The sequence below is a fragment of the Ornithodoros turicata genome, chromosome 1 (genome assembly GCF_037126465.1).
Source record: "Ornithodoros turicata isolate Travis chromosome 1, ASM3712646v1, whole genome shotgun sequence".
Lineage (NCBI taxonomy): Eukaryota > Metazoa > Arthropoda > Arachnida > Ixodida > Argasidae > Ornithodoros > Ornithodoros turicata.
The window spans coordinates 78,759,104-78,784,671 of NC_088201.1; the positions used below are offsets into that span (position 1 = coordinate 78,759,104).

General features: G+C 46.1%; 1 protein-coding gene across 1 annotated transcript in view; it reads right to left on the minus strand.

Annotated features, from left to right (window-relative positions):
* LOC135377495 (N-acetylated-alpha-linked acidic dipeptidase 2-like) overlaps positions 1 to 25,568 on the minus strand; it is a 134,087-nt gene that overhangs the window by 85,953 nt on the left and 22,566 nt on the right. Inside the window, exons 3-5 of the mRNA XM_064609941.1 lie at positions 18,003 to 18,252; positions 1,544 to 1,978; positions 1,394 to 1,477 (exon numbers count right to left, since the gene is read on the minus strand). Coding sequence (XP_064466011.1) covers positions 1,394 to 1,477; positions 1,544 to 1,978; positions 18,003 to 18,252 — 769 coding nt within the window. The remainder of the gene's footprint in view (positions 1 to 1,393; positions 1,478 to 1,543; positions 1,979 to 18,002; positions 18,253 to 25,568) is intronic.

Genomic DNA, 25,568 nt, shown 5'->3' on the forward strand with positions numbered 1-25,568 from the left:
ACCTCCACTATCCACGTACGGCCGTCCTGTCTTTCCGCGGCACCCGAGACGGGAAGCAAAAGGAAGAGGGCATCGGACTACGTTTGCGAAAATCAAGATTTTGAGAGCGCGCAGCAATGTCTGACAAGAACCTCGGCAAGTATGCTGGCATTTATTACAATAAGCTTAAATGAGTTGTGCTTTCGTTGGTTTCGTGAATGCGTCATCACGTCGCTGTGGAGCAACAAAGTTTATTTTGTGATGTCACAAAACTGGTCATTCACATTGGTTGTTGTTGTTAAGGATGCGTTAGACGCGCACAGCGCTGAAAATTACATTGTAATTGCTATTCGCCGATAACTGTCGGGTAAACTAAGCACACGCAAGGAAACACATCGAAAAACTCCGATTCCGCGAAAATCAATAAACATCGAAAAACATACGACGAATCCACCTAAAAACAAACATCGAAAACGCGGAACCCTACTGACATAACTAACAATTCTCACAACAAATAATGGTCGCATTTACGTATGCGTGCCATGGCGTCCTGTTTAGGGGACATCACTTGCATTCAGAGCATCAAACCGAAATTTTACCCGGTTCGGTTCAGATTCTGGTCCAGGTATCATGGTTCAGTTATGGTTCAGCTGCAGGAGGACACACATATCGGTTCCGAACCGGTTCAAGATGCCCTAAACCGATTCAGAACCTGTTCTTTGCACAAGGTACATGCCCTAAAACAAACGGTAGAAAAGTTCCGAAAGCTTTATTTCTCTTCGCATGTCCTAGCGTAACAGTAAAGATAGCCAGCAATTTTATAGTACAAACTCTGTAGTGTCCCCAAATGGCCTTCAACGAGATCTGCTTTTTACTTTACAAACGGTTGAGGTACGAGCTTCCCTATCCTTCCAACGTGCTGGCTGCAAAGCTGTGACAAGAACGGTCGTCCACAGCAAGGCGAAGCTACACAGCGAGGTTGTCCGACGTTTTATCCATCGATACGGGCGTCCAGCTATGTATTTCCGTGTGTGTTGGATACTCGGGTAGCAAGCAATCTCATATGAACCGGTCACTTTTGGAACAGGTTGAGGCACTTAAGGTGGGTAAGATGAAAAACGGTCAGTCTCGAACTCTCGATGCTTTGAAACCGGTTTTGAAACGGTAACCGAAATTTGCTAAATCGGTTCGGTTCCTGTTAAGCTCCAAGATGCGGCGGCGTTTTAGGTGCGGCTCCCGCAAAAAAATAACGGTTCTTTCATGTCTTCCGTTCCGGTTCGTGTTCGATTTGATGCTCTGCTTGCATTGCAATACGAACACTGCAATCCACATGAAACACACACACACACACAGAGAAAGCTTCCGTTGTTTCTCTGGTGCAACTGGAAGGAACAGTACTTTCGATTATACGTACCATAGCGGAAAGGCAGTGGTGATCTTGTCTGACCAGTGTAGATCTGACACTGGTGAGGTACCGCGTGGGGAGAATACCCTTGTACTGGAAAAATCGGAACCTCGCGTTGCACGAGTTTTTGTGTCTGTGCAATCATTGGTTGCGACTGACCGCTAGGGGGAAGTCTTGGTTGTGTATGACCTTGATGAGACAGTATGGGGTGAGATTGATCGGGTTGAGGAAGAACTGACTGTGGACAGTCCTGATAAGGTGGTCTCAGGCGGAACTGATCGGGAAAAGAGTATCCAGATTCAGTTGGGCCAGGTTGTCGCCGCAGTTCTTGCGGTGGTAGTTTCGGGCGGGATTGTTGTTGTTGGTACTGTCCAAGAAACAACGGCTTTCCCTGAAGATGCAGCTTTGCAGAAGACTGGTCAGGTGGAATTTGTCCTTGGAAGTACGCATGTTCTTGTTGTGGCTGCGTTTCGCGGTATTGACCACGGTAAGGTTTATCTAGGTATGGCTGCACAGCAACGGCCGCAGGTTCCTTGGGAGGTCGCCCTTCATACACGTCACGAGGTTGACGACAACCGGCGTCGACATGCGAAACTAAATTACAGATATCGTTAGTCGTAGCAATCTATGCACATGCACAGATATAGATAAAACACACACGTGAGAGATCAACCATTGATATACAGACGACCCACGTTTATCCGGACTTCACTTACCCGGATCCCGCGCTATCCGGACAAAAAACATCTGGACAGATTTCAGTTCATGCAAATCGCCTTGATCGATCCCGATTTCAGTTTCTGGATACGGACAAGGATTTCCAGGAACTGCTGAGAAAAATATCAAACTGCCTTCACCTATCCGGATGGTTGAACGGACGCATTAGGGGAACCTTGCCAGGCTTCCTGTAATCAGGGATCAGTACAAAGTGTGCAGCACTTGCGTCCAGTGTTGTGTCAGGAACAGTGTGCGATCTAAATTTCGCCAAGACAGGTCGACAACCTTGAAGAACTTTCCCTTTCTCATCCTACGTGTGTACATCACGTTGACCAGTTCAGTCGTTTAATGCCGTTAAGAAAAGTAATTCTAATGCTTTCAAAGACGCCTTCGATCTTCGTTCGTGCGCGCTCGTTGCCAGCTGAAGCGTTGAAGATTAGCAATTAGCATGTCAAGCAAAGCTGCAATACGTTAGAAGAAAGAAATGAAGCACACACATGAAGGTTCCGGATCCAAGAGTGGAAAATCGAGAGCTGTGGCACCGAGGACGCACAAAGTACAGAGAAAACGGCTTTGGGGTTCTTTGAGCGGAAGAATAACGTTTCTCAAGTCATCGATATAGGTAGGAGTTTACAGGAGGCGAATGTGTGCAGTAATTTTATGCAAGCAAGAGTGGACGGTTCGTTATGCCCTCCGAGATAAACCTCAGCTTTGTTGAAAACTGATGATTGATCTCATCTCCTGTATAATTTATCCGGATCCTTTACTATTCGAACATTTTCGCTGGGAACGGCAAGATCCGGATAAACGTGGGTCGTCTGTAGAGGCACTTGTTTTCTTCCCTTGCAAACCGCAAGATATGTCGTGAAGCTTCTCTGGTGTGTGTAAAAAAGGATACGTATTGTACCTATCTGCAGTTTATCTTCTTGTACAGAAAAATAGAGAATAAGCAGTGACACATTACTCTAGTGTAATGTGGAAGTGTGCAGTGCAAGCGGCTACAAAGTATGGTGTTTACAACAACAACCCCGACAACTACTAGCTCCCGTGGCATAGTGATTAGGATGATCGCTTTCCACGGCGAGACTGGGAGGTGACACGGGTTCGAATCCTGTCACTGGCTGTGCTGTCTGAGGTTCCTAAGACTTTCCAGACGAATGTCGGCACAGTGCCCCACTCCTTCCTGCTGTCCTCCCTCCACCTGTCCACGTCTGTACGCCGCACATAGCCACAGTTGCTTCGCGGCGCTGACACGGAACAAAAAGAAAAAAGAAACGACAAATATATTTTGAGATGATGAATGGGGAGTTTCATCGCCAGGGGCTTCACCGCAGAAATTTAATGTTACAGTTGTAGTGACGCGGTACAATGGCTAACTACAATTACCACACCGGCATGTCACCACAGGCGCTCTCGCAAGCTATTAGTTGCGGCATTCACGACGCGGTGGTCAGGTCCAAAGGGATAAGGATACGTCGGTGATTCTCCAGCAATAAACCACGTTATGGCACTAGGTTGCCGAACTGAAAGAACAGCTCATCGAACTGGCCAACTTACAGATCTTGTGGCAACCAGCGGCATGAAGCTAAAGTAGCACGATAATTTAAAAAAGAGGACCGGAAGCGCTGCCGAAACTTTTGTCAACTCCTTTCACCCGGTTACAGAGTTCTGGAGGACATTCCGGTCGCTCAAAGAGGCGCTTCCGCAAAGGAATCTCTCGCGGTCTTGGCTATCCTGAAGAGTGCACATGAAAACACGTTCGGGACGGCTTTCTGTGCTGCACTCTAAGAAAAAAGGGAGACGCGAGGCGTCAGATGCGCGCCTGACCCCCCAGTCGCCGTTTCTCTGGCAATGGCTCCCTCTTTCCTTCTCGTACTCCTTCGAGCGGAATCTGCTGCGTGCGAGAACGGGAGGAGAGTCGACCACAGGGGTGGCATCCGATGTATTGCTCCGTAGACGAAAGCGTGCTGGGCGAACGCAATGCATCCTGGACAGGTCCTGGTCGCACGTCACAGCAAACGTCAAGGCACACGTGACCTTAAAGATGGCGGCGCCCGTGATCGACGGCCAAACCGTTTGTAAACAATGAGGTTGTTGTTTCTCGACGACGTTTTGGATGTTTTTCGATCACGGTAATTATTTTTATCCGATAATCCCGCAGTAAAACGCGCAGTTTTACACATAAAGCCTCGTATTGTTGACAGCTTCCAAAGATGTGATGACGACCGTACGTTAAGATTTACCGAGCCGATGCGAAGTACGTAAACTGAGGTGAAATGGGCCATGTTGCGGAAGAAGCACCGCATAGCTTTCGCTGGCAAAATATGGTCATCTCTTGATGTTATGACGATGAAAATATGTCGGTAAGCGGCAAAACGACACGTAAACAAAGTCACATGACCACTAAATGACGTTTTCTATGACGTGCGACCAGGACAAGATGGCAGTTTTGCCAAAAGCACCCGCTTGAGGGTAGTTACAACAATGGCGGGTTTGTGTCACCCCTGTGGAGTGGACCCATGGAGCCGCTAGCAGTGCCCTCAAAACGTGAGACTGCGTGAAACGGCTGCTCGCATGCAGCAAAACGCATAGGTGAAAAATTTGCTTTGGTAATGTGCCACGTACAAACAATGATTGTGCACCGCTTAGACAACTAAAAAGTAAAACGAAAAAGTGAAAACATGCACATACACGCATAATGCGCCTCCCAACTCATATTTGAGGCTCCGGGATTTGCCGCTCCACATTTTGGATGCCGTCAACGGATTTGAAACATGCAGAAACGCGCGAGGGTGCTTGCACATGGTCTTTCTAGTTTTGTAACTTTTCGTTCATCATTTTCGCGGGACGTTTGCGTGAGGAATGCACGAGTGTCACCCTGTTTGTGAAATACAAGTCGTCGACGAAGCAAAATCTCAGTGGGAGGCGATCACCGTGCAGATGACGTGAAGTAAGCATTACGGGGCTAAAGCTTTCGATACCGTAACGGACTAGCTGCTGATACAGGTATATGGATATCTGATTTCGTTGTATTGCATGGGTTTTCTGCGCTTCTTTGCACAATGAATACAGGGACAGTTGTGCTGTGTGAGGAAGTGTGTGGTGGTAAGGGTACACGCGAAAGTCTATCGTACAAACGCACATGCTTAGAAGTAGAGCTCTATGTTAAACGTGTAAACGTCAACACGTTTACACGTTTTCTTAAGAAACACGTTTTGTAACACGTTTCACAGATTAAACGTTTTCTTAAAACACGTTTAAACGTGTTCTGTCAGATATACGTTCAACAGCACGTATACGTATTTAAACGTTTTTCCAGGATACGTGTAAACGTTTTCGTTTGCATAAACGTGCAGCGGCGCGTATACGTATATAAACGTTTTCCTATAGGAGACGTTGAATCGTTTTCTTTTACATAATCGTTTTTAATCGTTTTCTTTCCTCCACTACACACAACACTCTACTTTCCTTGAAAGACAGCGCAGGGTATCGTTAAAGTTGCATGTTACTTTGTCCCGCTCAATTGTGACCGTCTTATGTTTAATAAAGAACAGTCACAGCGCAGGTCGCATTTTATTCCGTTTCTTGGTGGTTAATAGAGCGTTGCGACGGCCCCGTTCGCAGCGTACACCGAACTCTGCTCCGCGTGCACTCGTGGCATTGGGATCGCTGACACTCCAAAAACGGAGCTTTATCTCATCGACATCATCCGGCAGAATTACAATTCTGGGTGTTATCCTTTTCTGCATCCCAATTTGTTCATAACGGGAGGTGTACGGCTCTTTGTGGGAATTCGCGTCAGCACATCATGACACAAAAGTCCTGCTCATCCCTTTTTTCCCACTCTGCACTCTTAAAAAAAGGGGTGTACTTTAACTCCTTTTTCTTGCCACATTACTTGCTACATTACTCCCTACCGGAGAGTAATATTACTCTCCCGTAGGGAGTTAGAGCGTAACCCCACTCCATAAAGGGAGTGAGGAGACTCCTTTTTTAGAGTAACTGTACTCTCCAAAAGGGAGTGATATATGTGGCAAGAAAAAGGAGTTAGAGTACACCCCTTTTTTTAAGAGTGTGGCGCAAGAATAATATCGTTCGGGACAGTGATTGGTTCTTAACGCGTAATTGGCAAATGTTCTGGTTTTAGAGTGCAATAGTGGGAACCAGTAGGAAAGAGAAGGTTACATGCTTCAGGCTAAAGTAGGCGCTCAAGGTGACAATCTTGCGCGTTGATCTTTTCACCAAAATACTACTCGCATAAAAAAGATAAATACGGAATTTCTAGTATAAACTATCCAAAAGATTCAAACGTCATCACCGCCTTTACGAGCTAGACATGTTTAAAACTATAGTGAAACACGTCGGTTTATAATGAAATGTACGACGAAAATGAACACAAACAGGGTTGCTTAAAAGCCAAATATGAACTGGAGTAATAAGCTACTTATAAGAGTGAGAAACTGGCGTAGTTGGTAATTACTGATGGGAACCATGGACGCGCCAGGCATAACGGGAACAACTTCTGTCTCTGTCCCCGTAATGCCTGGCGCGCACATGTTTCTCATTAATAAAGATAAGAAGTTGCTTAAATAGCTATACGTTCCGAAAGGCGTTGCGTTTCATATTAACAAGACGGTTAAACGACCTTGACATAACGTTCAACCGCTTAATTTTAACAAAACCCTTAAACGTTTCACATTAACGACACGTTGAAACGCTTCGCATTCACAAAACATTTAAACGTTTCGCATTAAACAAAACGTTTAAACGTTTCATAAGAAAACGTTTTCCAAACTATACGTTAGTCTAAACGGCATATAAAACGTTTAAACGGAAACGTTTTAAACGAAAATCGGAAAAACCCTCCATTGTAGAGTGGGTTGCCTTGGAATTCCCACTCTTATTCAGTTTTTGCGTGCTACAGCTGAGTGACAAACGCCTGTGAGATTGCAAGGACACAGCACATGTTCTTGTTATCAGGGGGCAAACTGGGAATTAATCTGGAATATCAGTAAAATGTTACTTGAATGTAGGAAACGTGATACGAAAAGATTTTGAAGACAGCGCGTAAGTGTTACTAGCAGACTTCTTACACAGTAACAATGGCAGCATCAACGGAAAGTATGCAAGTGTTACTTGAATTCTGGGGGTGGCAGCATAACCAGCCTGCACATCAGTAAGATGTTTGTGCTGTTGCCAGAAACATTTTTCCATTCTATTTTGCGCATTTTTTAGGCAACTTTTCATATCGAGTCACACCCGAATTGTTCTCTCAGGTAATGAGAACTCGTTCTCTCTCAGTTCAGAAATCCACAGGTACCATTTCCGTATCTGCGGTACAGGAAATATCAGACTGGTGGGTTTTTGAATGCACCACCGTGTAGATGACATTTGGTCTCACCGCAAATGAAAAAAGAACAAGAACAAAAACATTCATCCTGGTCAAAAATTAAATAATTCAGCTGTCCACTCTATTTGGATGAAACTGGTTTCAAGAAGTATAGGACAGTCAATAGCCATTACGCTCAGCAAGTGCTAGTTCTTAATCGATGAGTATCATCAGATTTGTGCAGGGCTGTGAACAACGTCAAAGTTGAGCAGGTGGTTCAGGTGTTTCAATTTAAAGAGCAAAGCATGTATAACTTGGTCACTTAGCCTGTTGCTCCTATCTTGTCTCAAAGAAGTGCTAATTGTCAAAACAATAAAAATCTCTTATGCTAAGCCTATAGTCTGGAACCACTCAGTAGCTTGTCCAAAACGTAGAATACCATTTGCAACAAATTATGTATTTCTACTGAATGTTCGAACTGCCAGTACACCTTGGTGTAAGTGATCAAACTAAATTTATATTTGTACGTTCTGGCCAGGAACTGGTGCAGTTAGCGAGTACTGCGGAAAACACAATTTATTGCAACGGTGCTTAGTTTTGGCGCATTTTTTGTGTGGGGGTGGAAGGTCCCCCCCACTCCCGGGGGCATCAAGTCTCCCCTTATGGGGTCACTTGATGCCGGTAGGAGTCAAAACAGATCTATGGAAGTGGGAGTCAAATGACTCTCCTTGATGACATCAAATGACCCCCTGCCTTGATGGAGTCATAGTGACTCCACGAGGGGGGGTTATGATTGTGGCAGGGTTTGACTCCCCCAAAGGGAGTCACCCTGACTCCTACATTTTTTAGAGTGTGTATGACACCAGCGACCGCCTTGACAAGTCCGATGCACAGTGCATCTGTACAGAGTTTGATGGCTGAAATTTTCCAAGACTGGCCCAGTCTACCGGAGGTTATGGACCCTGTCTTCACTCTAATCGAGCTACAGACAGCGCTGAAACTTGTGAACATGTGCTCGTCCCCGGCATCCGATAGAATCACCTATGCCACACTCCGAAACCTTGAGGGAGGATCACCCCATGCTCTCCTTCATGTAATATAATACGCCTAGGCAATAGGGATCTTTATCGCCTAGCTCGAAGGAGGTGACAGTTCTTCCCATCCTAAAATCAGGTAAACCTCCAAATGCCCTATCGTCCTTTCGGCCCGTAAGCCTGACAAGCTATATATAACAAAGCTGCTGGAAAGAATAGTTTTGCAGGGTCTGGAATGGTAGCTCAAAAACATTGATTATTCCTCAGGAAATAGTTGGGTTTCGTCGCCAACGAAGCTCCATGAATGCAGTTCTTGACTAGGTATCTACAGTCCAGCATGCTCGTGCTCATCGATGGAGCAAATCGAGGTATCAATTTTCCAGGACGTCAAGCGCGCTTATGATACCGTTGTGCTGCACGCCTTGTATATTTTGGTGTATCCGGTCGGCTGTACATCTGGCTCCAAGACTTCCTTACCCACCGAACTGTCGCTGTCCGTACATGCCATGGTCAAAGGCCTAAGCATAATGTTCGTCAAGGAGTTCCGCAAGGAAGCATCCAGAGTCCGACGCTCTTTGGTGATGGCGGGCCTAAACTCAAAAATAGGAAAGTGGTGTTTTCCGTGTATGCAAATGACATTACCCTCTAGACAGAAGGAAAATGACAACCGCTTGCGCCGCTTGCAGCTGGATGTAAATAGGCTAACATGCACAAGCACCTCACGCAACATTGTATGAACCTTTCGCTCGAAAAGTGCGTCGAGCTCCATTTCACACGCAAGACTATGACAATTCTCCGTCTGTGGGCCGATGCCAAGTAGCTTAAGTCTGTACAGGTTTGGACAAAAGTTTACGGAACACCAGGGCGTCGCGTTTCTCCATCGGGGCGACACCCTAAAGCAAACAGGAGCAGACACACACATTGCCGGTCACCCGTTTATCATTACCCTGATAGCTAGCAGGGGGCCGCTCTGACGAAGAAATACGCCACTGCCGTGCTCCGTAAACTTTTGTCCGAAACTGTACGTTTCCATCGCTTCCTTGGCGTGGCCCCGGACTCGGATCTACGCTGGACTCGCTACATCAGCTGCCTTGAAGCAAAAGTGCAGCGATGGCTCCCCTCTGTTCAACATCTTTCTGCTTCAGGATGGGGCTGTGATCAGCGCTCCCTTCTTAACGTTCACTCAGCCCTGGTGCGGGCGATTGTGCTTTGCAGCCTCCCAGTCCTGCCCAGGATTTCCTCAATATTATTAAATAACCTTCGGAGCCTGTTTGCCCGTAGGTTTCGTGACTGCCTTGAAGTTCCAAGAATTCCTGAAACACATCATTTTCTCGGTGAAGCTGGAGTACTCCCGATTGAGGTTCCACGTTAGTGCGAAACAGCTCGCACTTCCACCGTCTGCGTGCGCACAACCGCACAACTCCCCAGGCAAATTCGTTACCGCCGCGAAAGTGACTTTTATCGAGTAGCTCAGATTACACGGCCGAGCCTCACTGACTTCGTAGCTAATGACGGAACACAGTCGAAAGTCTATAGGTCTCTACCGGTCCTGCCAATCGTCGTGAGTCTTCCGGGTCTTCGGCAACAAAGGGACCAAGTTCCCCACAAGAGCGTCGGGCCCATTTTTATGCTGTGAAGAGAAATTTTCCACGTCTGCATCAGTATACACGGGTGGTGCATACACGAGAAATGGTGAAAGTACGGCGCCCTTCGCATCGAACTTCACCACCAGCTGTAAAACTCTGGCATTCTATTCTTTCTGCATCAGGTAGTTCATTTTGGTCCGTGAAAATCGACTGTGTTCGCCGACTCAAAATCTGCACTGCAAGCTATTAAGCGCACAGTTATGCGCGGCTCGTCCGCACCCCTATTGACGAATGTGTTAATTTCTTACCAGCAGTTCCCCTGTCTACCACTCCTTCCTGCTGTCCTCTCTCTGTCTGTCCACATCTGTACGCCGCTCATAGCCACAGTTGCTTCGCGGCGCTAACACGCAATCAAAAAAAAAAAATCTTACCAGCATGTGTTCAAGGCAGGCCACAGGCTTGTTCTTGAGTGGGTTCCAGGCCATTGCGGTGTTGTGGGAAATGAACAGGCTGACAGTGCCCGGCAGAAGCAGCTCTCTCATTCGGGAGACGAACGAGTATTGCACTGCTGAGGGGAGACTATCGTTCCATTCTTCAACGTCTAGTGGTACCCCATGCTTTCCACCAGTAGACAACTGACATTCTCTCCCTCCCCCATTTATGCTTCCAAGAGTTGATCCGACACTTGCTTTCCTGGTGGTACTAAACACTTATCGTCAAGACGCTGACTTACTTCATCGGTTACGACTCAATGTGGCTTTTGCACCTCAGTGGTGTTACCGCTTGCGACAAGCTGGCAAGATGCCCTGACTGCGGTGATCTGGAAGATCTAGAGCATATCTTTCTCTATTGCCCGCACTACCAACCTCACCAGGTGAACTCTCACCCGCGCACTATGTTGAAATTGCTTGGTGCATGGCCCGATCCAGCCACCAACGCTCTGCCCTAAAAGCACTTCTAAACTTTTTGGACACCTGCTGCTAGAAATGGTCCCATTGAAAATTCCTCAATAGATAATTTGGAACAAATATTATATTGAACACAGCTGGTATTTAATGGGTCTCAATGAAAACTCTTACTCTCACTGGATGTCAGCCTTGTTTTCCATTGAGCCAACATGTCGCAATAAGGAATTTCCCATTGAGGTCACCCTGATATTCTCCTTGTCAATGCACTTTTTAAATGGTGGATATTTTGGCTGTAAAAAGGAAATACACTCGGTGTGGTGTCTGCGTGAAAATGCATTGTAACACGTGACAATACAATAGATGTGAAAATATCACAAATGGCAGATATACAAGCTGAAGGTCATTTCAAATGTCTTGCAGAGGCGTGAATGTTCACCATATAGCTGAGGATCACTTGCAAGAAATCACACGAAACAGTAAATAGCAGCAACAAATACTTGATTCAACACTTACGTGTCTTTGAAGGCGTGCCCTTTATCACCAACACACACTGCCGCAATCCGCAAAGAGTAAACCAATGGGTGCTCGTTCTCGCAACTTCCGAACAACGAACGGCGACGAGGAAAAAAAAAACAAAAAAAAACTTGAAGCACTGAGCATTTCGCCGATCGTGTTCTTCTGTGTTTCGTACACCTGAAGACCCACGATTTATCGTCTAGCTTGCCTTTTTTGCGTAAAAATTAACGCCATATCCAACTTCGGCGAGACTGCGTCCCCACTAGTCACCTCCAAAAAAAAAACCTAGTAGTAGTAACAAAGCCTCCCTTACCTGCCGCCTCGTACAGCTTGGGACAAAAGTTTACGGAACACCGGGGGGTCGTGTCTCTCCAGTGGAACGACACACTGGGACACACATACTGAGAGATGTATTGAATAGCCGGTCACCCTTCTTTTATTCGATATCTTCCTGAAAGCAAGCTGGGGGCCGCTCCGATGAAGAAATACGTCAGTGCCATGTAACGCAAACTTTTGTCCCAAGCTATACAAGCTCAACTTGCACGAAATACCATTTCAAATCACGCTGCCATAATAGCATGTCAGTATAGGCATCAAAATATATTTCATAATGTTGCACACACAGCGTGGTTGGTAGTATCGCTGCCCCACTGCACTTCATCTTACTATGTTACTCATAAGCTCTCATAATGCCTGCAGGGGTAAACGCGTACACAGAACCGGAATCCATTAGATGTCAATTACATACCTTAAAACGGCTAAAATCCTCATCACAAAGCGCGAATTGCTGCAAATGCGCGACCGCCATCCTCACCCGTCGACGTCTCATAAGTCACAACAGACTGATTGATCCGCTGGCGTCTGGCACAACTGCCGGAAACGCTTCCACACCCGTGCAGTGCAATTTTGCACAGGCTGCAAAACTAATAGCTTCAAGTCCCCCCCCCCCCCCATTTTTTAATGTCCTTCTTCTTTTTCCTCTTTTCCCTATTGAAATAACTCCTGAGGTTACCTCGGAGTCTGAGGCATTGAGGTATTATGGGTCATCTGAGGTCTTCAGCTTGTGTCAGTGCTTGAGGTCTGTGCCATCGTTGTCTTCAGAAAAATTCCTCATGTTGTCCACTGAAGCAACAACGCGATTGTCGTCTAGAACCTCACGTATTCACACGTCATCATGACACCTTATTAACAAGCGGCAGACAGGACAAAGCAAACAGCATGCAGACTTCTGCCCGTTAGTAAAAAAAAAAAGTAATTGATTACCGTTACTCTTCTAGCAAAAGTAATTGGTTACCGTCAAGTAAAAAGTAATTGGTTACTCGACTCGAAATGTAATTGAGTGACGAGCATAAAAGTAACGCTTCACTCTGGCGCTTATTTCAATTTCTGCAAAAAATTCCGCCCTTGTGTGCTTCGAAAAAGAAAAAAGAAGCCCAACTCCCAAGTGATTGGGACAGCTGAGGCACAACATTTCATTGTAATGACGCACGCTAACCTATCTGAAGCTCATAGAAGCAGAAAGTGTCACAACGGCTCCTGTTTGCAGTTTTATCTATCCGCTCTAGCCTCTAATAGAAATTCACGCTTGACAAATGCCGTTTATTCTATAAAATTCGCCCTTATTGGATTTTCAGGTTATTCGTCATGCAAAAATCTGTGGTGTATTTTTCACACGAGAGATGTGATTTCTGTTTACATATTACCAAAGCCCTCCCGAGACTAGGCAGCTATGAAAACAGACAGACGCGGACAGTGCCCATCTGTTTTCGTAGTTCTCTTGTCTCGGTTTTTAGTAATATGAATTCTAATCACCAGCTCCCTTTCTTTTTAGCAATTATGTAATTGCGATCTTTGGGTACGTTCGTATTGATGCACATCTCGTGGGCGTTTACTGTGCTAGCAGACCTTCAATTTATAACCGACTATAATTCAATTTCATAATATAATTAAATACCTTCCTGATGGTTTATATGGATATGGATGGATAGTTTATATGGATATGGATATGGATGGTTTAGATGGATATGGAAATGGACAATTTCATGTAACATTTTGTCGTTACGGTTCGGTATATAGTTGATCAACGTTGTTAATTTAACGAAGTTAACATAATTAAATTCAAAATCGCCAAATTAAATTCTACTCCAAAAAACCTTGCGAACATCTCCAACGAAAACGGCCCCTGAGAAAATGCCACAGAAATTCCCAAGGCTATGAGGTGTACCAATGTGTGAGGCCTTATGTTGATTCTCAAGGTCCGCTGAGGTATACCTAGAAGAGGCACGGCCTGGTTTGAGGTGTTGAGGCGGAACCTTAAAACAACCCCATCTCTCGGGTTCTGAAATACAACCACAGAATTTCTGTTGGTTACCTCAAAAGAGCGAAAGCGATGTCCGAGGTCCTGAGGCAGAACCTAGGAATTTATTGAGGTAACCTTAGAAGACCCACAGCCGGGTCTGAGGTCATGAGGTAGAGCCTGAAGATATCTTGATGTAACTTCAGGAGAACACCATTCAGTAACCTCAGACAACCTCAAGGTAGCCTGGGGTAACTTGAAGACATTTTTGCAATAGGGTTCCATTAAGCTGGTGCGATCTTGCATTCAACAAAAACTGTGTGGCTGACGCAGAGCGGCGGACGCAAGGTATGATCGTATGGAATGCCAGTTTGAAGCAGGAGTCATCGCTTAGCTAATACCAACTTCGCCCATGTGGCGGCGGCACGGTAGCTGAAAGTTGCGGTAAAAGGGAATTCGCTGCTTGAGGAATACGGAGAGTGAACGCCACTCGTTTGTGTTCCGATACGAGACAAGTTAATATAATTTCGTGTAGAGTAGAGCACTGCGGGCAACATGAGCCCGTTCATAGCTAAGTATGAATAAATTTAGGAAAGTTGTAAAGCATTGAAGTCAGAAATGTCGAAATACTCTGCATGGCGAGTAAGTGGAAGCGGAACCAGTGATCGTAGTAGAGCAAACCCCATCACACAGGCACAAGAGTCGGCTCCACGGATTGAAGAAGAAAGCCGTTCGAGGGGAAGCCATGGGCGGGCACGGGGTTGGCAGAAACCTCGATGGGCGGCACCGAGATTTCGCAACGTCGATTTCAGCAGGGCCTAGCAGTGCGGGGGAAAGAGCAGCGCCCACGGGGCCGACTTCGGTGGACGTGGACGACCCAGACGAAGCCAACCATACCACAGCCTGTCACCATGGTCACCATAGTGGTCACTATAGGTGCCCCGGCGGCGTGCGAAGTTCAGCGATCGCGCGCGACTATACTGTGTCGACGTGTGGGGAGGCGGCCGATACACACTTCACCAAAGCATTTGTAAACGACATTTGTTGTTTCACTGACCGAGAAGAGACGCATTCAGGTCATTTTCACAGTAGTAGCCAGGGATCAGAACCGTTATTTTTTTCCGGGTCGGTTCGGGTTCATGTTCAGGCATATCGGTTCGGTTCGGGTTGAGCTCTCACCCGCGCAAAATATCGGTTCCGACTGGTGGAAACAGGTTCGAACCGGTTCAGGAAAGTGATTTTTGACCAGATTGGCGTGGGTTAAAAAGTACATCCTTACGACTCTCAGACAACACAAATGCACTTTTGTTGTTCATGTTGCCGACACAGCAGTGGTGCACGGCAACACTGCATATTAAAAGCGGTAAAAAAAAAAAGAAGAACAGTGCCGGGGTAGATACCATGTCGGTGATGAGAACGATCATGTTCGAAATATCGGTGGTCCGCCTCCTGACACTCGTCGGCTACCATTTCCGCACATGTTCAGTGGATTCTCTATCTATATCTCTATCGTTGTTCCGATCTGTTACGAAATGCCTACCAACATACACCTGCGACGTTGGTACGCTGTTCGTATGCGTTGCCAAGGTTCCTGCGTTGCTGTTTTTAATTTATTTTATGCAATTTTATTATTTATGCAATAAGCCCAGTCCCTTAAATGACTGCTTATTGCTTCGTGTTACTCTTGCTTCGCTGATAGCACTAGCGGACTTCCAATGCAGTTTCCCTCGCCTACAACCGAATCTCATCGAATTCGTTTTGATCTAGCATTTTATCATAGGCCACTGCAGTGCTCTAGAAGGTCTAGAGCACATTATTCTTCATTTCCACACTACCAACCTTCCCGAACCGCACTCTCCGGGTATCTTAATCAGCTGGCCTCTCGCCAGCTCAGCCTCAAAATTGCTTGGTCCCGCCCACCAAATCCAGCCCACCAACGCTCTGCCCTGAAAGCTCTTTTGACCTTTCTTGGACACCATGGGACTTCGATCCTTATTGTGAAGGGGCTCAATATTTCATTCCCCACATCACAACCAGTAATGGGGTAGAGTATCGCCCCTGGCGATGAAACTGACCATTCATCATCTCAAATAAAGTTGTTGTTGTATCTCAGACCTCTGTGGTTTGGCAGTAAGCGCCACATTATTCGCGCCTGCAAAGGGAGCTTTGAAGGATGTATCCGGGTTACAGCGTGTCACGCGGTTTTTGGACGTTAATGCGCATATGAAATGAGCTCAGATATGGTACGATATGCGTTGCATTATGAAATAGCGGGGCGTCACTAGGTTTCAACCAATCACATCGCACAGAAACTGATTGCCTCAATTGTGAAATTCAAAAGTTACGTAAACGTAAGAATCAATTGGTAGAAACCGTGTTTATCCAGCGCGATTTTTTTAGTGCAGCCAAACACAACTGTAACATTCCATGCAATTGCGATCCTCAGTGATCCTCCTGATTTCAGCAACTTTGTAAAAGTTTCTGTGCGGAACGGCTCCATTCACACCTGCGCGGTATAGGCAGGCTCCAACAGCTCCCCATAGATCCCATAGTTTGATATAATTCACACAACACTGGGCACACGACCAATGAGAGTGCAACGTTGTAGAAATTATGCAATGCCAGTCGGCCAATCAGGAGCCTTAACTTTGGCTGAGCTTCCGGCCGGTTCTGGCTACCATCGACTTCTACCGGATTTCACGCCTACCGCCGTTACCCGATATTCAACATAACTGAAGCTTCTTTTGGCTAAAACAAATATTTATTTGACACAAAGCACTGAATCAAAGATCTGATACATTGGTGCACTGTGACAAAGTCCACTGCGTTGTTGACGCACAGTAGCTCAGTTCGAACTTGAAGCAAAACGAACACAGCCCTCAAAATCAGACACAGCCCGAGCGTGTTCTTCACTCTCCAACCGCTCCAACTCACGAAGCATTCCAGTTCCGGGGTTGATAGACTGTACGTGGGATAATAGTCGTGTCCAGGAACAGCACAATACGCGTAGAATCACAAACTGTTCTGCCGATTGACGTTACCGAAACACGGAACACACGACGACGGACGCCGTGCCGGCCGATGCGAGCTATTTCGAAACTATGCTGAAACTGTTGAAACGTCCGCAGGGACGCTGCACGCACATGCGCGCGCAGAAAATGCGATTTCAAAACATTGTTGACCAATCGGAGCGCGCACACAGTCTAGGCCAATGAGCTTGCAACATTGTAGATTGGCGTAGTGGTACATACTCTACAGCAGGCCCCCATAGCTTCCCCTCTTCGCGGCTCTAAAAAAATGTTTGCACGTCATAAACACGTGGTATTACACCGTCAGGCATCATAGTTGATACCCATTGGCCGAAGGACATTGCGCGCTCCGCTATTGGTTGGCAAAGTTTCAAAAGAGCATTCTTTCGCGGGCTGCCTGTCTGGCGGGCAGTTACGAGAAGAGAAGGGAGAGAAGTGGCAGCGGACAGCGGCGTCTCGCGTCTCGACGATGTCAGTTGACACCACCGTGTGACGGCATTGTTCAAAGAGAAGTCCCAGATTTGTTTGTGTGTCAGAGTGACTCAGCGCGTGTTGTGATGTTTCACGACACAAGTATCCTACGTACGAACAGTCTCTCGAGTTCAGAACTGGAATGCAGTGGTGAGCTGACGCATGAGGAACACTTGTGAGCGCCGTCGCATTTTCAAATGCAGTCACAACGGAGACAGGATTCGGTGTCCGTGCGACAAGCATTGCTCGCTTCGTTGAAACCTTCGCACTGCAACCAACGAAAGGAGATGCTCACCGTGAAATCGCATGCGCTCGTGTGAGCGTCGCTCACTTCTGGGAGTAGAGTGTGTGTGTGTTTTTCGAGTTCGAACTTGGTCAACGAACGCAACGATTTGGACCAGACTCTGTGCGCACGGTGAATATTTGTGTCAAAACTTTGCCTAGTTGTTCTGGAATACGGAATAACGAGCGTCGGGCATGAAAACCAGTAAAAGTAAAAGCCGATGGTAGCTAGCTTTAGCCAGTACCGGGCCGAAAAGCGAGCCAAACTGAGAGACTCCTGATTGGCCGAATGGTAGGCATCATAGTTCATTTTCATTGGTTGCATGTCCAGTGTTGCCTGAATTATCTCAAACTATGGGCTCTATGGGGAGCTGTGGGAGCCTGCTCTACAGCCGCATCCTCGGTTACCTGAGGAGGACTGGTATAGGTGCATATCGTGTGTCAGCTTACCGTACGACAGTGCCGATGGAAAAGATGGCGCGTTCTGGACAACGCGCGTTTCGATAAGAATGCTGCCTACTGGTTCCGCCGACTCTGCAACTGTAGTAGGGCTCACACTGCGGGCTCCGGGTGACACCACACGACGGATGGCTTCAATCCGAGACCCGCGTATTATACTCGGGTGGCGACTCGAATGAATGGGAGCCTTGCTCACAAGCTCTATTTCTCGCAGGAACTCTTGGTGTCCAGTTGAGGAATCCTGCAGCCAAGAATGAGGTTGATTTCAGTGATTAACTACGTCTGCTGATGGCGTCTTAACGCACGTATGATAGCAAGCTACGCAATAGAGGACTGCAGAATATCACAGAGAACTTAGCGCCGCTTTTAACTATGGGAACTTGCTGAAAGGGAGACTTCGCAAACATTCGAGAAAAAAAATCGCTGAGCGTCATAACGAATACGAACGACAAATAACGAATTTCTACCCCTATATTCGATATCAAATAAATGTTTTTAGTCCGTATTGGTATATTGGTGTTAAAGAAGCAATGAAACATACAAGGAGGGACCACAACACTAAAGTGCAAAAGGCTTCTCCATGCGAAGTAAAACATGCAGTTACCGCGACAATAATACAAAAGGAGCGGGACTCATCCGGTGCGTGGTTAGTGATTTGATTCTATTTCGTTACGACCGAAGTTTCATTACGAGAAAAGTCTTGTGACGGAAAAATTGTACCCCTTACGCCCAATAATTCTTTAATCCCCAAGTCTCTAATTACGCAAAAATCGCAGTTCGGCCGAAGATGTGTCATTACGGAGAGCTTTTAGTCTGACATAGAAAAAAAAAAAAAAAGCAGCCACCATGTTAGCAATCACTGTGTTGTATTCTTCCCAAGATGCCCATGAGGCGTGTGTGCTCCCATGGCTTGTGTCACAATGGCGTATGTACCCAGTACTATGTGACAGTGCTTCATGCATCTCTCGTGAAAAATGTTCATTTCCATACTGTGTCACTGGGCATTTTTGTCTGTTACATGTATTTGGTCCCAGTCTTCAAGCAGCATGCTACTCATTCATTCTCTTATCGAACTGTTGGTGACTAAAGTGGAAGGGTGGCTGCACAGGAGTGTGTACGAATATCCTCGAGTATTCCGCTAGTCCACTCCTCAGCTCAGTAATGGCCATTTTGTTCGCTTCATAGTTGGCCCGGGCTGTGCAAGCATGCGCACCTGTAACACATGCAAATGCTGATCGAATCATTGTTCCGTTGCTGGTAACCGTGTATTCACACGAGCGTGTTTTCTGACGGCGCAGCGACTGAAGGAGCGAGAGGGGTAAATGATAAGGCGCTGAGGCTACGCCCTTTTGGAACGCCTACACAGATAGTGTTCCAATGTGATGTCGGCTCAGATGCTGGGGAAGCCGGGGATTACGTTCGCGCTGCGGTTGAACGTTGCAGCATCAATTTTATGTGCACGGCGCTTGGTACACAATGGACGAAAGAAAGCGAAAATTTGTGGCTCTTGCTTTTCTCATTGACGATAGTGAATGCTGACACGAAAAGAAGCGGTTAAAGAAGCTATGGACGAATGAATGGTTGCTGAGGAAAGAGTACGGTCTGCAAAATAGCCTTCTACGGGAGCTACGACGCGAGGACCCATTTGTCTACCGCAAGGTTTTGAGCATCGATGCGGCCACTTTTAAATACATTCTGCTCCGCATAGCAAAGCGCAAAAGGAGAGTATAGAGGCCAATATGCGGGACAGTATACTAGCCAGTGATCGTCTTTCCGTAACCCGTCTGCAGCAGGTTCGTTCGAATTATGTGCGCTTAAAAATGCCTCTAAATGCATAAAACCTTCGTATATAAGAGTGAGCGGGAAAGAGTGTAGGAGAGAGTACTGTGAAAGCTGTGCGTCGTCGTTTTTTACCGTGACTCCGCAGCAGTCTGACGGTGTTGAGTGTGGTGTAAAGCAGACACGGCTGTGGCGTAAAGGTCGCACCTTTCGAACACAGTAAAAACAGCTTCACCGCATAGCAGGTTCTGCGCCAATCATTGCCGTGAATGATAGGGCTCTCACTTCTGATTGGAGGACAGAGTGGAGCGTACACCTTTTTGTGTCAATTGTGTGTGTGTCTCTGGTGGTCCCTCTGCTGTACGTTCCGCTAAAGCAAGAAACCTTGTCCTCTTTCTGCAGAAGGGAGGTCTTGCTCAACGGCCCATCTAATACTTTGCTCTCCCCGACGAACTCATGCACCCTCAACGCATCTCCACCCTTCATCCTCTATCCTCCATCCGTCTTGCTTTTTTTTTTCGGCTAGCTTTGGTAGCTTCCAATTCCTGCGTTTCATTGGCCCCATTGCTTTAGACGTTGGACAGGCCATGTTTTTGTGTCTACTACTCATTCCGGTGGCATAGCGAGGCAGAGTTCACACCCACTCAAACAACCCTTATGATCTGTTTCTTTTCTTTTTCTCTTTTTTTGGTGGAGGGACGTGACCGTCCCATACATACATATAAAATTATGGAACAAAACGAAATTCACGAATTGGCACTTTTTGCATATCGCGTTATATAGGAAGCTCTTCTAGTGACTAATTATGAAATAATGTCATGACAAAGCGAGACGCCATCACGTAAGTGTTGCATCTTCAGCACTATAGCTTTGTCCAGGGGTTACTCTAAAGCGCTCTGGCAGTTCTCAAACTGTGTGGCCGCGATGAATGGGAAACACGTAAGAATAGTGAAACCGCGGAAAACTGACTCCCTTTATTACAACTGATCGTTTTCGTTGGTGCTTGTCAGAACACGATGTATGCACACAGTGGCCTCCCGTGAATGCGCCGCATGACGTGATGATGACCCCGGGGAGCTGCCATGTAGGCTTGTGTAATGACAGCCCTAAAATATTATACCATTACATGGTTAATTTATGATGCCAGACAACTATGAATATGCGTGACCCCACAGTGGCCGGCTTGGGGATAAAATTTTGCACCCCTTTGTCTTACCGGGCGTGCGATACTGCTCATACATTTCTCGTTTTTAAACCAAAATGCTAGCGTCCTGAGCCGATACCTTTTGGTTTGGAACGCGAATGCTGCCAACTCGTTATTATTAATTAACAGCAACTGATACAACGACTGCGCCGTGAATATGGGGACCCAAAAAGTGTTTTGATGTACACATCTACCGTTGCTTCGACATCCGGGTGTCTCTTTTCCATTTCAAGAGCGATCTTTTCCCACATGGCATGTTTCCTCGGTACATTTCGGTTTTGCTCATCGGCGAGCTTCCACAAGATCGGATGTTGCTCTACCTGGTGTAATAGATAAAAAATAATAGAGCTTGTAACATTGGCAACAGAGGGTGGCTTTCTTTTTCGCTCCGTCCTCCTTCTGCGCGTCAGTCGTCAGATTCTGTGCCCCGCGAACAAACTATCCGTGTGCTTCTTTCTGACGGACGGAGCTGCTGAGCGCAGTGATGTTGCACAAGGCTCTTTGATATCTCGCCAAAAATACAATAAAAACGTGTGCGCTTCATAGATTCTGCTGTGCGATAAGCTCCGCCCGCGACCGAATGGTTGGATGGTTGCGTGATAATGCTGCTACCTCCTTCTCCTCCTTCAGTCGCTGCGCAGTCAGAAAAGGCGCTCGTGTGAATACACGGTAACGGACAGCAGAGCACTTAAATTTTAGCCAAAGCAAAATTTTTGTGTCAAAACGGAACACTGGTGCAGGAATTGTCATGGAAGAAAAACGTAACCCTTGACGAGATTTCTACATGATTATCTTAATCTAAACGAAACATGTTATGTTCAGGTGTGATAGGATACATTCGCTTCCATAGCTGATACCAAGAGCTGATGGTGTGAATTTTCCAAGAGTATATTTTGAATGAACATTTGCACCAGTTAACCCACGTACATTTGTTAAGAAAGCAAATAGCTAAAGGTATATTTGCACCGTAGAAACTCTAGCAATATTTGGCTTCAAACGTATTAAATGAATCACTCCGACTAATGAATCACTCCCATTTGACCTATGTAATTCAAAGGATATTACTTTACCTATATCATAGTGCTGACACCTTTGTGCATACTTCCAAGCCTGCTTTGATAGCAACTTTATTTAGTAGTTTAGTAACACCTACCCATATCTTAAAGGGACTATGAAACGATTTTTTTCTTGGTTTAGTTCGAAAGAAGACATTTTTCTGAGTCTAGAACCGAAATTTTACTTTCGTCGCGCGAGCGGATTTCTCGGGAGCGAATTTAAACGGAGCGGCGAAGGGAGGACAGCTGGCGCCGCGCCGTGACGAGCTGCCGAGCGGAGACACAACGGGTAACTTGACGCGACCACGGCCGGCTCAGCAACACGTCATCGTGACGTGTTGCCGAACCGAGGAATCCCGCCAGGAGCATGCGCCGTAGGATCCCGCGTATGCGTTCATCAGGAGTGGAAATCTCCATGACAGCAGCTTTCGCGCGATCGGCAGATTTCGGCAGTGGCGGCAGCCACAGAGCGAGCTTGCGGCATTACTTGCCATTGTGCAACACCGGTGACGTAACGGGGAACCGAAGAGCGGTCCGTACAGTTACACCATCGGCAGGGAAATATGCGCGGGAGAGGAGGAACGCGGAAGAGACATTTCCAGCGCGCGCTCCTCGCAGAGTGGAGCGATTTCGTCCGCAAAAATTTGTGGCATATTAGTTTCTCTGCGGGAAGAACAGTTTCCATCGAAAAAAAGTATGGGGGTTCGGGAAATTTCATAGTCCCTTTAAAGGGTCTCTGACCAGAAGCTGGAGAGCCTTTTCCGCAGCGGCTACCGATAGAATACACAAAAGCAACTTCATATACGAACATTCATGCCTCAACACCTCGTAGTTTTCGTAAACTTGAATTTTGAACATCGCGGTTCACGCCGACGCTGGCACACCTAGCGTCAAACCAAGAAAACGTACGCATATATAGAAAACTCATCTGGTCATCCCACCGGGATGACGTCAATCGCCCATGCAATCAGCGCGCAGAATGCCGTCACGTGATCGAGCACTACAACAACAACTTTCAGCAAGAACCAACATTTTTACGCCGATATACTGTTGTCACAATGTCTGGAAATAAAAAGCATGTATATACTTCGAAATCTACGACCTGTTTTATCACTGCGATAATCCGATTAGCGACTTCCGTGGAAAGAGGAGCTACGAGGCTACGAGCTACGACGACTTTCGGGATCCAGCGCGCTATTTGACTGCGTTAGCGTAGTGTGTGTATTTCCAAGTTTTCTTTAGTTATATCTTTTGGAACAACGACCACTTTATCGAGGTACAGCCCTTACTTCATTTGACGTGCCTCGGTTGTGTCGTCAAAGCGAGATTATTCGGCGGGCATTCAGTTCCGTACGATACTGCGCGTTCAACCGCAGCGGCAGGTATGGTTGGCAGCGGATTTTGCCAATCGTATTTGAAGAATGCAGACCCCTCAGTTTGAGTACAAAGAACCTCCGCCTACAGCAGTCCGCAGTGCTTTCCTTGAATCTATCTTCCAAGACTGTTGCATCTGGACGTGACGAGGTTAGTGTCTTCTGTATAATTTATACAGTGATTACTCTCCTTGTGAGAATTACGTTGTGGCATGCAGATGTTAGGAGACCATTTACGCAACAAAGCAAAATACGGATTAAAGAAAATTGAAGTTTACGCACTAAATCAAAAGATTACTGTACAATTCCGAGTGTTGTTGAATGCAGCCATGCCAATTGCAACATTCATGCAGTATAGCAGTATGCACCCATGCAGTAAGCAACATTCACAGTACGTAAAATGAAGCTGTGTATTCCGCATCTAGATGTAACATTATAATTGTCACAGCAGTGTGCACCAATGTAGTTCATGACTTCCTTGGGCAAGATGTAGAACCAAATGTTGGAAATACAAGGCAGGGATCAGGTACAAGTTTTCTTCTATTTGTTTTCCTTATAATATGCAGCATACTGCACATAGTAAAGAAGGGCTCTGGATTCTAAACCAACGCAGTTGAAACCCTTAGTTTACCCGAAGCTGTACTATTGTTGTCTAATCTGGGGAAACACCACAGAGGGCAACTACGATAAAATTGCAGTGCACAAAAAAAGAAAGAAAGAAAGCCTGGTATACGACAACCATGTCTACAGGTTGTCTACATGTGCAATGTGCTGGACCCTCGTTGCAAAGAGGCCCACCAGGGGTGCCACTACAATCCATCCATCCAGTCCCTCAGCTCCTTCAACACATGCAAAATACAGTAGACAAAGCGTTCACTTGGAAATCAGACATTTACACAAAATTGCCTTGCAAATTGAGGATCTTTTAGCGCCATCCCAAACACTTGCCATTACGGTATGACATCTATCACTGTACCACCTTACAAGGTTCCACTGCTACGAACCAACTACAGAAATCAGCAGAAACTGTTCCTCTTCCGAACAAATTTTTTCAGCAGATTGGAAATGGCCTTCCTGTGTCCAGTTTCAAAACAGAGTTACAGAAACTTGTTGAAGTGTTGTTAGAGACAGTCCACTCTGTTATGTATTTTTTTTTTGTGTGTGTGTGTGTGAAAATGTGGACAGCTCGATGCAATTGTGTATTTTATTTATGTGGTTGTGATTTGCTGTATGCTCGTAGTGGTAATATCTCAGTTATCGTATTTATATGGCTTTTTTTAACAATGTTAGGGTGATGACTTCAGTGGAAGGAACAGGAGAGGAAGACATCTGGCAATGGTCATGACAGTTGTCCGTCAGGTACGAGACCAATTTCTTTTATAAATGTGGCATATAGAGTGAAGTTGTTACTAACAAAAAGTTTTTTGTTCCCTTTAAAGGAATCTACAGGTGGTGAGCACGCGTAAGGAATTGACATATCTCAATACAACTTAGACCTGCCTGTTGCACATGAGATGTGTGACTCTACTTCACTAGGTTCACTACTAGGTTCGATGCATGTATATTTTGAAATATGAAAGACAGAGTGCTAAAAATATATCTGAGGTGAAAAACTGAGCAGTTTATTGCAGTAATTCTATCGATTTATTTTCAGCATTTTGGGAAAGATATAGTGATGGCAAGATTACCTGTGTTGTACTGCCAGACCATCTGCTATCGGAGTTCCATGTCCCAGTTATTATATATAATAGCTGTTTGAGGCTATTACATATTTATTATGCAAGTTTTGTGCCTGTAAGTTCCTGTAAATGTGCTCTGCGGTGATCATACTGGACAGAGAGCTATGCCTGTATAATAACAGTGACTAATGTTCTCCTGCCCATAAACCTATTCCTGCAGGGTACATCAGCACCCTTGGAAGTCACTGGAGAGGCGTGTTAGCTTAGCTCAATTGGTAAGGGCCCTGGATCGGTAATACAGAAGATGTGGGTTCAAGTCCTACTACTGGCTAACCTTTCCAGTGACTGCCTTCTTTCATAATTCATTTCTTAGGCACTTGATGCTTTGTATGTATTTGTCTTTTCTATGTGTTCCAGTCTCAGAACATCAACTGCCATGTTCAAAAGAACTGGAATATGCCTCTGCA